General features: G+C 36.2%; 2 protein-coding genes across 3 annotated transcripts; one reads left to right on the top strand and one right to left on the bottom strand.

The window, feature by feature from the left end:
* Positions 1 to 274: 274 nt before the first annotated feature.
* MTPB1 (metal tolerance protein B1) lies at positions 275 to 3,765 on the bottom strand. Its single transcript, XM_059573526.2, has 2 exons — positions 2,467 to 3,765; positions 275 to 1,435 (listed from the first exon to the last, which is right to left on the bottom strand). The coding sequence occupies exon 2, from the start codon at positions 1,433 to 1,435 to the stop codon at positions 299 to 301; it is 1,137 nt and encodes a 378-aa protein (XP_059429509.1). The 5' UTR covers positions 2,467 to 3,765; the 3' UTR covers positions 275 to 298.
* Positions 3,766 to 6,439: 2,674 nt separating this feature from the next.
* On the top strand, positions 6,440 to 10,977 carry LOC132163295 (serine/threonine-protein phosphatase PP1 isozyme 2). Of its 2 annotated transcripts, XM_059573527.2 has the most exons (4): positions 6,440 to 6,774; positions 9,377 to 9,936; positions 10,008 to 10,220; positions 10,451 to 10,977. In XM_059573527.2, the coding sequence occupies exons 1-3, from the start codon at positions 6,597 to 6,599 to the stop codon at positions 10,170 to 10,172; spliced, it is 903 nt and encodes a 300-aa protein (XP_059429510.2). In that variant the 5' UTR covers positions 6,440 to 6,596; the 3' UTR covers positions 10,173 to 10,220; positions 10,451 to 10,977. The 2 variants fall into 2 exon arrangements, with proteins under 2 accessions (XP_059429510.2, XP_059429511.2); XM_059573528.2 differs by lacking the exon at positions 10,008 to 10,220.
* Positions 10,978 to 13,190: the final 2,213 nt, after the last annotated feature.

The following is a 13,190-nucleotide window of genomic DNA, read 5'->3' as shown; positions in this document are numbered from 1 at the left end:
ATTCCTTTTTCTGAGTTCCACCCAAAGTGGGTAGAATCAATAGGGAATTTGATTAAAAACAAAAGATTTAATAGTCAAATCCTTTCAATTTTCTCTTTATGCTAAAAGCATTCAAATTGTAAAGATAATAAATATCTCCATCCACTACTTCTCAATTCATCATTTTCATTTGATTCCATTCCTTTTTCAACTCCCTAACACATTCAGGGCTTGGGATAGGGCTTAAAATCCCACCCAAAAAAAGAAAAATGCACAAAAAGAAAGATAGCCTGACTGATTAAGCAGCACTATGAATATTCTACTCAATTTGTACAGTTACATGATGTATTCCATATGTTTTTTCACAGAAATCTTTGATCTTGCAAATTAAATCACTAGAGCAGACTAGAGGTTCAGCTGTAACATGGCAAGATAATACAATTTTCCCTACCGTTAAGGCCCAAACATGTAGGTCATGAATCTCCTGAACTCCTTTTATACACCTGAGGCTATTTTCCAGCTCTTGAATATCAATCTCACTTGGAGTCTTCTCCATCAATATGCCATATATATCTCTAAGCATGGGCAGAGTAGTGCTTAAAGCAAGAACAGCAAATATAAGAGTGCAGATCAGATCAACCACTAACCATTTTGGTTTTGCCCATATGATGGCTCCAGCAATCATCACCCCTACAGACTGAATCAAATCAGTCATGACATGAAGGTAAGCCCCTTGAAGATTTATGTTAAAAAATTTCGCCTTTTCGGGAGAATATGACACCAAACTAGTCTTCTCTTCAGTTGTTGCAGATACCTCCTCTCTTTCATGATCATGATCCACATGTCCACAGGCATGATGCTTGTGGTGTTGGTGATGGTGGTGGTGGTCATGATTGTGACCAAGCCATGCAACCATCAGACAGTTAACAATAAATCCGAATGCTGCAACCACAAACATGAGTTTCCCATCCACCTTTGCGCGTTTGTGAAAAATTCTGTCGATGGCTTCGTAAATTAAGATTCCAGAGATTAGCCATATGAGCTGCACGGATAGAAGGGCGCCCAAAACCTCAAGACGATTGTATCCAAAAGACTGGCGAGACGTTGCCTCCCAACCAGAAGCCCATACCGTGAAGAGAGAGATAGAGAAACCAGCAACATCAGAGAGTAAGTGGGCTGCATCTGTGATAACTGCAAGGCTGTTCGCTTTAAAACCACCAACAATCTCTACTCCCATGACTAGGGAATAGAAAATTATTAGTCCACATAGTTTTATTGCCGACTTTGATCGTTGTTCTGACTCCAAAGTACTAATTTCTTGTTTGGAGAAAGCACAAAGAGATTTGCAAGATAACTTCAACGGCATGGCATGAACATCAATTTTTTCAGGGACTACTCCAGTCTCAATTTCCAGATTGGGACTTGTTCCCAACATGGGTTCTTCCTCTTGCACCATCTGCTTCAACAAACTGATGGATTCATTTCGTGAAAGAAATATAGCAAATACAAAACAGATAGACTCAATAATACGATTCTTTGGCTTAAAAAATAAGCTGTATGTCATACGTAATGTCACCAACAATATGACTTCAAAAGGCATTTAAATAAATGAGGAAAAGAAAAGGACCACTAGGGACCCGATTAGGACACCGCCATGAGTCGGTCAGGACCCAACACGGAATCAAGCCGTGACATTTTCGTAATTTAAAATTTAATATGATTGAATTAAAATATATATTAAAAAAAATTGTGATTTTCCATACGCGCCAAACACCGTAAAATGTTTTCCTCGGAAATTTTCAAGGAGAATACTTGCAAAAGCATTTTACGTTCCTAAGTTATAAAAACAATCAAATGAAGGCATGCAATAAAAAGGCTGAGAGGCAGCCAGTAAATGACACTAAAAAGCAAGAAACTTTAAATTGAAGCAAAAACCTAGAGTGATTTCTCTAAGCAACCTAGCTGATGACTTTATCAACTACTCATTTAACCCAAAAATTGATTGTTTCTTCAGCACTATTTTACAGTACAGAACTACAGATTGCTTTGCCAATACTATGAAAACTTAAAACAGGGGTCAGTTGACAATTCAAAAGATGCAACCATCCAGCCCAGTCTGGGTCAATAAAACTGATGAAAACTTGAACATGCAATAATAGGTATTTGCAAAATTCATAGATGAGGATCCATAGCTAACAACAATTCGATTGGATTAAGGCAAGGCTTAGTTGATTTGAGTAGGCATAATTGTAACAGGAAAAGCACCAAACACTGCAACACCCCCTCACCAAAAAATAAAGAAATGTTCATCATCATGGCCAACCATGATTCTTAATAAAGCAAAGTATGAAATTCAACATAAATCACAAAAAAAAGAAGAAGAAAAAAACAAAATTCGACATACCCATTTAAGAATCACAGCAAATAATTCCTAAGAACTGTAAATCAAAACAAAAACTAGGGATCAAAGGGGAGTGATAGATGTACCTCAGAAACAGAGAAGAGCAAAGAGGAAGCTCGTATGGGGCACACTCTTAGGATTTCAATGGATCAATAAATAGGGAAAGAATCAAACGGATTCAATTGGCAAGAAGCACGCCTGTTAAAAGAGAAGAACAATTGGCAGAGGACACACATGGAAACACACAAAACACAGACCATCTTTCCACGATTCCCATGTTGGGTTTCCGCATGATCAATGCTTCAGTTCTTCTTAACGCCTAAAAGAGAAATCTTTTTCCTAACACGAGCAGGTCATGAGCTTCAAAGCTCTGGCCTTGTTGTTGGAGCCCCTCTCTCTCCCTTAAACGTGTTCCTCACGTTCCAGAGCCACCAACTTTAACCGAAAAACATTTTCAGCATGACCCATTGACCCTAAACTCGGCTGGATTCGACATTCTGCTTTACCAACCAAGTTGTCCGAAGATCATCGATGCCTCTCGTGGATTTAGACGCAGAATACAAAACAAAAGAAAATAAAGAGAAAAAGACGAACGTTGAGGAGTTCAACGCCCACGCGCTGTTCAGCGCTTGACAAAACTGTTGAGCACTCCCAACAGACTGGGTCTGTTCCTAAATTTAGGAAAAATGTCAAAAAAAAATTACAGGATTCCCTAAATTTAGGAAAAATGTCAAAAAAAATTACAAAAAATCACCTATAGTAAACTCCCTATATGCTTTCTTAAATCATCGGCCGCTACAATTGAACCAATGTTTTGGGCTTCACTGTAGCAATCCGAATGAATATTATATTGATTAAACTGCCTCTCTCCTCTCTTCGTCTTCCCCTTCTTTCCCCAGCATTTTCTGTTCTTTTTCTCCGTTCAAGCAAACACAGAAAGAGAAGAAAGGCCTTCCCTGGCCCACTTTGCAAGCTTAATCTCAAAGAGACCTCTGATTTTGTCAACTCATTTCCAATGGCCAGCAACAATATCAAAGAAGGTGGAGGGTTTCTTGAGGTTTCAGAGGAGAAGAGAGGGAATGAACATGGTGAATCAGAGGAGAAATTGCAAATCGCAAATCAGAGACTGAAACCAAAACATCAAATCTTACTGCTTCAACTTCGGTCTGAGAGACGATCTGAACCCCGTCCTTGTTCACGATCAGATTTTCATCCATAAACGTACCGCTCTGAGTCCTCAAACTTGACGCAAATCAGAGAAGAAATCGCAGATCGGAGAAGAAATCGCAGACACAAATCGGAGAAGAAATAGAAGACACAAACTTGAACCATTTGAGAAGAAAAGAGAGAAATCACAGGGAATAAGAAATGGCTACTGTCGGAAGAAAGAAGAAGAAAATAAGAGGGAGAGAGAGAAAGAATAAATTAAAGGAATAAAATATAAAAAAGGTAAAATAAAAAAATAATATTTTAATAATATAAGGAAGCATTTAAGAAAGCTATTGAGATGTATATTGACACATAGAATTAAAAAATTATTTGAATCCTTAAATTTAGGGAAAATGATCGGGTAGCTGCTGGGAATGCTCTTAAATACTAAATAGATGTTGCCCGCAGAAATTTCCGACAAATTAGTCTGGACGAAATTTTTTTCAACACATTTAAAAATTAAAATAACATCGTTTTTAAGTATTTAAAAGATGGATCCGGCTTACATGCTGTTATTTTAATAACAGTATGTATGCTGTAGTTTAATCAACGGTTAAGATTGAATCTTAAAGTTGACATACTTTTATAAGGATTTAATAGGAGAGAGAAAATGAAGATAAATTTTGAAAAATTCAATCTTGATCGTTGATTAAACTACAACATACATGCTGTTATTAAAATAACAGCATGTAAGCCAAATCCTTAAAAGATACATTAAGATTAATAATGTTAAAAATTTAATTTAATTTTTAGGACAAAAAGAAGAAAGCCCAATCACATGGCTAATGCTTAGGAGAAGTATCCTTTTCGGAAGGAAAATGCTATATATATATATATATATATATATATATATATATATATATTTTCCCGATTCTTCTCTCATTTGTTCACTTTTTAAAATCTATATTTTTCTCTCCGAATTCTTCTCCTGTTCTTTCACTTTTCAAATTTACAATTGAATCTCACACAACATGAATCTCATAAATCCAATTATAATTTTAAAAGTAAAAAATATGAGAAGAATCGGAAGAGGATATATAGCACATTTTTTTTTTTTTTTTTTTTTTTTTTTAGAATTCATCCAAATATAATTGTAAATTACAAATGTGCCATTAAACAACACTATATTTCTAGATGAATTTCAGAAAGGAAAGAGTTTTCTTTTAAATTGGGTTGGAATAATTTTTTTTCAATCTAGTTTATAAAAGTGACACGTGTCATTTGATCATGTGAAAAGCACATGCTTTTTTAATAGCAGTGACAAAGCTAGAATAAATTTTATTAAAAATTCATGTGCATCTCACACGTTATAGACACATGTCACTTTTATATACTAAATTGAAAGAAATTCTTCCAACCCAATTTAAAGTAAAACTCTATCCTTTCGAAAATAGTGCCGCTTTGTAGTGCTGCTCCAATTATATACATATTGGCTTTTAAAGGCGAAGCACACTTTGACAGAATCTAAATTTGAAGAAAGTCTGAAGAATATTCACAATGCAAGATCGAATCGTCCAATCTAGGTGACAGGATGTTGTAAGAGATACCAAGAAGTATAGTAGAGCTTCTCTTCTAGCCTTTTCCATTTCATCAATTAGAAGAAAAAAAAAAAATGAAAAAAAGAAAGAAAGTATAGTAGAGCTCATTTTTTTTTTATCGGTTGTGAGGTTGAAGAGGGTGCCACCAAAGAGAAAGGCCACCATCTCGGGAGCGGCTGCTCTGCCACCCCCTTCCACAACAAATGCGTGATTGCACATCTACCCTCTTCCATGGATTTTTGTTGTGGTTATTGTTGTGTACAAGTTTTTAGTCATGTGCCGACGTATGATGGGGCATTACGGTCACATACCACTCAGGCCGTTAAGAATTTAACAAAAGGAAATAGAGAGTAATTTGATAACACTTTAAACTCTAAAGATTGATTTGATGACTTTTAAATCTTAAAGAGTAATTTAAATTTGATAAAATGTTAAGCTTCAAGGACCATTAAAGTAATTTTTCTCTTATATACAACAAGCACAATTTAAAAAATGATACTACATTTACTTTCACTTTTTTATACCAATTTTTTCACAGTGGCTTTTTAAATTATCGTCAAATTAAAATTTAATAAATATTCATCTCATATTTAATGATAATTTTAAAAATTACCTATAAATATAGAGAAATGGGTGTAAGTTTAGCTGCCCCAATAACCTGCCTTTGAAATTCATTCTTTCTGAGTATCACTATCCAAGTTGTACCCCAATCCTAAGAGAGACAGAGAGAGAGAACAAAAAAGAAAGAAAGAACCATTTTGGGTTTTATGGGTGTGGGGAAATGTACCTTCAAAGGACTTGTTCATTACTTCATTTAGGGAGTACTTTCAATACCCAATAACCTGCCTTTGCTTGCAATGAATCATTCGAAAAAATTAATAGCAACAATGATCATAATAATACTAATATATCATTACAGTCATCAGCATGATGGTGATCACAAATAAATATTACATTTTAAAGAAACAAATAAACAAAAGAAACGGCTCACTCTATGATTGTTGGCCATATTTGTTATTACTTAAAAAAAATAATACGACACGTCTAGAATCGTACCTATATATCACAACCCGAATCCACAACTATTTTACTATGCAGACGTGTTAATATCGATTTATCTTTTGTGTCGTGTATGCACAAGACATCGAACAAAAGACAATTAATCTTAGTAAACTATTTGTAATGCAACATTACATAGTAAATAACAAATCAAATTAAATTTATTAAGAAAGAAAAGTCACATTCTCCACTTGCTCTTGTTTCAAAGCATACCCCACCCAGCTCTACCCACCAAACCACATTTCAAAAAGAGCCCGCTCCATAAATGTATTAAAAACAGCAGAGCAAACAGAGCCCAAAAGAAGAAACAAGTAAAGGAGGGAGACTAAAGGCGAAGACCAGAGGGCTTTGTGTCTCGTTTTTCAGATTCTTACCGTTGGTGGGATTTTTTGGGGGGGGAAGGGGGGACTATGGACCCTGCGGTACTGGATGACATTATCAACAGGCTATTGGAGTATCGGCAGGTGCGGGCGGGGAAGCAGGTACAGTTGATGGAGACCGAGATCCGCCAGCTCTGCTCTGTTTCCAGAGAAATCTTCCTCCAGCAGCCTAATCTTCTTGAGATCGAGGCCCCCATCAAGATCTGTGGTGCGTTCTCTCTTGGGTCAACGTTTAGCTTTTGTTTCAATCTTGGAAGCTTGTGTAAAAAAGTAGTTTTTTTTTTGTTATTGGTTTTTGCACTGTTGGAGAATTTATCAACTCTTACATCATTCGCATCCCAAAAAACCCAACTTTTACACAAAGTAAAATTTTTACCAACTCTTGGGGATTTGCGGTATATGTGATTGGTAATCTCAAAGTAAAAAACTTGGTGTTTCTTGAGGTTTAGTAGTTAGTATCTGATAGTATTCAAGATATCTACGTGCTGTTGTGATGGGTTAGTCTTTTCCATTCCCCTCTACTTCAATCATAGGGAAGAATGGGGACTTGAGGGGATGGAGGATGCTACATGTAAGTGTAAATTGTTCAGAGTCTTAATCTGCTTTAGAGAAAGTTTTGTAGAAAGGCAACGGCATAGAGGAAGAAAGAGAGAAGCTATATCACATTTATGGTACCCACATACAAGAGGGTCTTCTATCATCAATGAGGTGGTTGGGGTGAACCAGGTCTACTTTATGAAGTTGTCTAGAAGAGCCTTCAAATCTATGAAGTGAAGAAGAGAGAACTGAGGCCGATTTTTCTTTGAGGATGTTTTTTGCCAGAATTTTGATCTTCTTTGGAGGTGCAGATGAGGTTGTCATGAGAGTCTTTGGAGTTATGACATGTTTATCTCATAGCATGGAAGTGATTACATAATGAAAAATATAGAGTTTGGTTGAAATAATCGTCGAGATTTTAGGTACAGCACATTAAGGTATCATATGATTAGCGCTTGAAAATGTACCTTCTCCTTTTCCAGTTGACTATGCACTGTAAAGAGTAATTTTATGAAATCATAAGGCAAAAACCTGCTTTTATGTAGAAGTAAAAACTAGTTGCTTTTAAGAGTGAAGCATATATACCATCAACAGCTCAATAGAAACATGCTATGTTTCGACCTTATTTCTTAAAACAGATTGCTTTTTCCTGTCTTGAATTTGTTGACTACAATACATGAGTTTCTGGTGATATTTGCCAAAATTGTGAAACATAGTTTTGCTTTTACAACTTTTACTACATATAAAAAAGTGAAAGTTGATTATTATTTATTTTATTTCGCTATGATGTATCAAAATCATCATTTGGATTCCTTTATACCAAATAGAAACGATTCTTTAACCGAAATTCTCAGACAGGTAGTGGTTGGTTTTAGATGGTCTCATCTGATATTGTTTGCCATAACTAATTGACATTGTTGTACCATATATTGATGCTCTGGTTCATGCTGTTAAAGTGGGAAGGGCCTGTGGGTTACGTTGGACTTAGTGTGCTTGATAGACCATGGTTATGATGAAATTAAATCTCAAAACACATACGCTATTATATAAAGGTCGTGAGAGTAGGGGGTTAACTATGGTTGAAGTTAGGCAATATGCTTCTATTTGTCAAGGTTCCATGTTTATTGGGTTGTGCTTATAGCAGACACGTTGAAATTGATCAGTGTGATAACCTACTTGGGGTGTATAGGTGACTTCAGTGGAGACAGAAGTCATGGACTGGGAAGGTTGACATGAAGTAATGTGGGAAATGTCTTTGGGCGATTATTCGTATGAGTAGATCTTAAAAGGCCTAAATTAAATTGGATATTGTGTTACACTATTATGTAATATTTTTAAGCATAAATGATAAATTTATTCCTTCGTTCTTAATGTGAAACATTTGAGAGAAAGGAATCGTCTCCACTTTGAGGATTGCAAGATCTTCGTACTTTCTTTAAAATTCACTTTTATGAGATCCCTCTTAGATTGGGTTGTAGTCTATGGTCCTTCTTCCTCATTTTTGAATCTTTTTAAACCTTGTAAATTTTTTAGATTTTGGACACCTTTGATGGTTGTCTACCTTGTATACATTTTGTGTATGAGGGCTGTGTTAGTTTTTCATTTCTATAAAATTAGTACTTATAAAAAAAAGCATAAATGATAAATATTATAGTGATACAAGTGTAGGAAACAAAGAATACGGCTCCAGATTTCACCTCACCCCCGATACTGGAAGCATGTTATCCCTAAAGTTGCCAAAACATCTTGCCACAAGTTTTAGAAGCTGGAAGCATGGGAAATGGGATCCATTACTAGGGAGAGAGTTCCTGGTAATACTGAAATGGTGACGTACCCTACATAATTTTTTGTTTTCAACTAAATAGCCTTGATTAAAAAGTGAATACGTAATTAGGGTGTGCTAAATGCTAAATTGTGTGTTTAATGTAGGTTTCTAATAGGATTAACTCCAGGAGCTGGGATTTTTTTTTTAATATTCTCTACTTGAGTATGCCATTTGGCAGATGTGTTCTGTATATCTTGATGTATTTTTATCACCTAAATATAGAAGTTTGTTTGTTTTCATGTTAATTTAGATAACATATTAAAAACAATGCTTAACCTTTGACTGGGCTACCTTTTGTTGTTTCTATGATGGGGGTTTGGATTGTTCTTCTGCATGTATCACGTTTATCTCCCTTCAAGTCAAGCGAACACTAGTTTTTATACTTACCAAAAGAAGTGAATACTAATATTCGTTTTTTTTTTTTTTTTTTTTTTTTTTCTTTTACCAGGTGATATTCATGGACAATATTCTGATCTTCTGAGGCTTTTTGAGCATGGGGGTTTTCCTCCTAATGCCAATTATTTATTCCTAGGGGACTATGTGGACCGTGGCAAGCAGAGTTTAGAAACAATATGCCTTTTGCTTGCCTATAAAATCAAATACCCTGAGAACTTTTTTCTTTTGAGAGGGAACCATGAATGTGCTTCAATTAATCGGATATATGGATTTTATGATGAATGTAAACGCCGGTTCAATGTAAGACTTTGGAAAACCTTTGCTGATTGTTTTAATTGTGTTCCTGTGGCCGCGCTCATAGACAATAAAATATTGTGCATGCATGGTGGCCTCTCCCCTGATCTAACAAATTTAGATCAAATCAGGAACTTACCTCGTCCAACTGACGTGCCAGATTCTGGTTTGCTTTGTGATTTACTTTGGTCGGATCCTAGTAGAGATGTCAAAGGCTGGGGAATGAATGACCGTGGAGTCTCTTACACCTTTGGTCCAGATAAAGTGTCAGAATTCTTAATGAAGAATGATATGGACCTTGTTTGTCGAGCACATCAGGTTAGTGACAGTCCCTTATTTGCCCCTATTTTTTGTACTCAAGTAGCTTACCAGGATGCATATTGTTCCAGGTTGTTGAGGAGGGGTATGAATTCTTTGCTGAGAGGCAGCTTGTAACAATATTCTCTGCTCCTAACTATTGTGGCGAATTTGATAATGCTGGTGCAATGATGAGTGTTGATGAAACCTTAATGTGTTCTTTCCAAATTCTTAACAAAAAGTCAAACTTCATTTGAACAAATCTGTGAACACTGCAGTGTGCATTGCACCTTAGACTTGCTAATGTGAGTTTCTTGCTACCACCTTTGTCTTGCAAACTTGGTCATTTCTGAAACATCTGTGTTTCAATTTATGTTAATATGAAAAGCTACAACTATATATGATGAATGGCATGTGCTTAGTAATGGGCTTGCCACAATTATTCTTCAATTCTAATTTATATTGTGTCATCACTTGATTCTGCTCTCTAACAAAAATAATTCTCATCATTCTTGTGTTGACACCTTGCTTGCAGAATGCATTTACTCTAATTCTGAACAAAGCGCTGTGAAGATGGAAAGGCTGGATCATAAGCTCCTTCAAACATAAGTTGAAAATCTAGTATCTCTTCCTCTGTGTTGAAGGTATGAGTTATATATATACCGAAAATTCTCTCTTCAGAAGGAGCTTTGTGACTTGTCATTTTGCAGCCAATTGCTATTTAGGGTGATGGCAAAGTCAGAATTTTGATTTAAAATGATTGTCAAAGCTCTCTCACTGAAATTTTGGTGAGCAAATACATTTGGTCTGTAAATGGCTACACATCATAGACTCCACGGGGAAATTGTTTGAGTTGATGAATATTTATAAGCCCTGCAATAGTACTACTGCTGGGCATTGCAAATGTTGCGTGGTAGCAAATGCTAGTATAAGCAATTAGAGTTTCTATTGCCTTCTTTTCTTAATTTCTTCTCCTCCATGTTTCTTTTTGACATGATTCTGGTCTCCCAAGAGTAAAGTGTTAATCAGCTTTTCATACAAATGTTACGCTTTTAAACGTAATTGTAGCATGCTCCAAGACATGCGAATGTGATTATTCAAGTATGCTTGAAAAATTGTCAAACTGTATTCTGGTTGCTGGAATGTGATTATTCAAGTATCCGACGTTTCAATACATGAGAACTTTGTATTATTATGCAGCTTCCATTTTTCTCATACTTACCCTCTGCATTTGCAGACTTCCCATAACCGATTTTTCTTTTTGATTGTCACTTGAAGGGTTTCTGGCTCCACTGCCTTTTAACTGTCCATAAAAAACTTAAAGCACTCAAATCTACTTTAAAGGTTTAAAAAAAAAAAAAAAAAAAAAAATTCTGCTTTAAAGGTGTGGAAATTTTTTTTTTTTCATTTTGGGAACATCCACCAGAAAATCAAATCCCATACTGACCAACTTGACTAGATCCAACAGCAGCCCCCCACAGTCCAGAACCAGGCCCTCAAGACTGACCTAGATGAACTGCTCAAAAAGAGGAAGTCCTCTGGAAAAGTAATTCCAGAGAGTGTTATTAGCTAGCCTGTAAGGATCTTAATATAAACTTCTTTCACACTTCAACTATCATTAGAAGGATACAAAATGCCATCGACTTCCTCAAGGCCTCAAATGAAACTTGGCTCTCAGACGAAGTGGGAACTTGCTCTTAATCACACTTCAAAACCCTCTTCTCCTCTTCCTTCCCTGACTTCTCTGAAAATCTTGGCCCGTTTGGTAAAGGATTGTGTATTGGATTTTTTGTTTGACTAGTAATAAGAAATTATTGATGTAATATAAAGGAGAAATAAGTTTTGAATTTTGTGTAAGGAAAAATAATAAGTTATGTTTTGTAGTGGGTGTTTTGAATAGTAATAAAAGTGATTCATGTGATATAAATTATAAGAATGTTTTGAAGTTGACCTTTTAGGAAAATGTTTTAGGAAAATTTTGGGTTGTTTGCCAAATGAAGCCCTTATAAACCCTTTAGAACCTGCCATCTTTGAGGAGGACAACATGTCTGCAACTTAGGCTCCACAAAAGCCCTTGGATCAGATGGTTTTACAGCCTTTTTCATTAAATCCTACCGGGCCACGGTGAAACAAGAGGTCCTTAACTTAGTATAAAGTTTTTTTTAGGGATGGGAAATTCCTAAAAGAGTTGAACCCTAGTCCCCAAGCGACATTGCCCTTCCACTGTTCACCATCTATACCCTATCAAAGTTGCTTTACACTTTGAAATACAAAAAAGGCAGAGGGCTCATGGACATAAAAATCGATATGAAGAAGACTTTTGACAGAATAGAATGGGCTTTCATACTTGGGATTTCAGCTCCAAGTGGATGAAGGAGTGCAATACATCCGCCTCCTTTTCCATCCTCATTAATAGTTCTCCCTTTGGCAACTTCTCCTCCTCCAAGGGCCTTAGGCAAGGAAATCCCTTTTCCTTTTTATTTTAGGTTGTGAGATCCTTGGAGGAGGATCTCAGCTTCAAGTCATGGTATTGCATCTGTTTACCTCGACCCCTAGGTGGGCTAGGCATCAGATCCATGAAGGGTCAAAACAATGCTCTCATTGCCAAACTTGGCTAGAAAATTATTTCCAATCCTGCTGAAAGTTAAATATCAGAAACTATTCCAGGAGGCTGCTCTTGGGGTCTGGGAAAGTATTCTCAACTCCAAACCTCATGTTGAAGCATGCGCTTGCTTACGAATTTACCCATATTCCCCCCTTCCAATTTGGGACTCTTCTTGGGTTCCCCATATCCCAAATTTTAAACCCAAACCACTAAATGACAGTAACCTTACCCAACCCATTCTCCTGGTATCAAGCCTCATCACTAAAAATGTTTATTTCCTCCGATTCTATGGAGAGAGGAATCAGGTTATGAGGGATAAAGATAAACAACCCTATTTAATTTTGATAAGAGATCGAGCTGGGCGCTAATCCACCCTGTGCATAAACATGGTTGGTTGGCCTTTAAGCAGTGAATTTCGGTGTTTGGTCAATTAACATGATTACAATTTGCCAGTGAAAAAAAAGGAGTCAAACCTTCAAAAGGAAACACTATTAGTTATGTTTTCCTAGACTAATCACATACTTTATAAATACCTCTCTTCTGACAGAGGAATTTGAAAGCAATGACCCACGCAAATGTGAAAGCATGGCCAATTTTTCCTCCGCATGACATGTACGCCTCGTAAGTAGTCCCCAAAAAAATAATATCAAACAAGTGCATAGTTGAGTAA

This window comes from Corylus avellana, chromosome 8, assembly GCF_965113065.1.
Source record: "Corylus avellana chromosome 8, dhCorAvel1.hap1.2, whole genome shotgun sequence".
Taxonomy (NCBI): Eukaryota; Viridiplantae; Streptophyta; class Magnoliopsida; order Fagales; family Betulaceae; genus Corylus; species Corylus avellana.
The sequence above is the reverse complement of the archived record's forward strand: the minus strand, read 5'-3'. Positions and strand labels throughout refer to the sequence as shown.

What these genes read in the sequence shown, in the direction of transcription:
- LOC132163295 (XM_059573527.2), top strand. Translation starts at nt 6,597, where the DNA reads ATGGACCCTGCGGTACTGGATGACATTATCAACAGGCTATTGGAGTAT. An exon ending in GGCCCCCATCAAGATCTGTG is followed by an intron (nt 6,775 to 9,376) that starts GTGCGTTCTCTC and finishes TTCTTTTACCAG; the next exon opens with GTGATATTCATGGACAATAT. An exon ending in TTGTTTGTCGAGCACATCAG is followed by an intron (nt 9,937 to 10,007) that starts GTTAGTGACAGT and finishes ATATTGTTCCAG; the next exon opens with GTTGTTGAGGAGGGGTATGA.
- MTPB1 (XM_059573526.2), bottom strand. Translation starts at nt 1,435, where the DNA reads ATGGTGCAAGAGGAAGAACCCATGTTGGGAACAAGTCCCAATCTGGAA.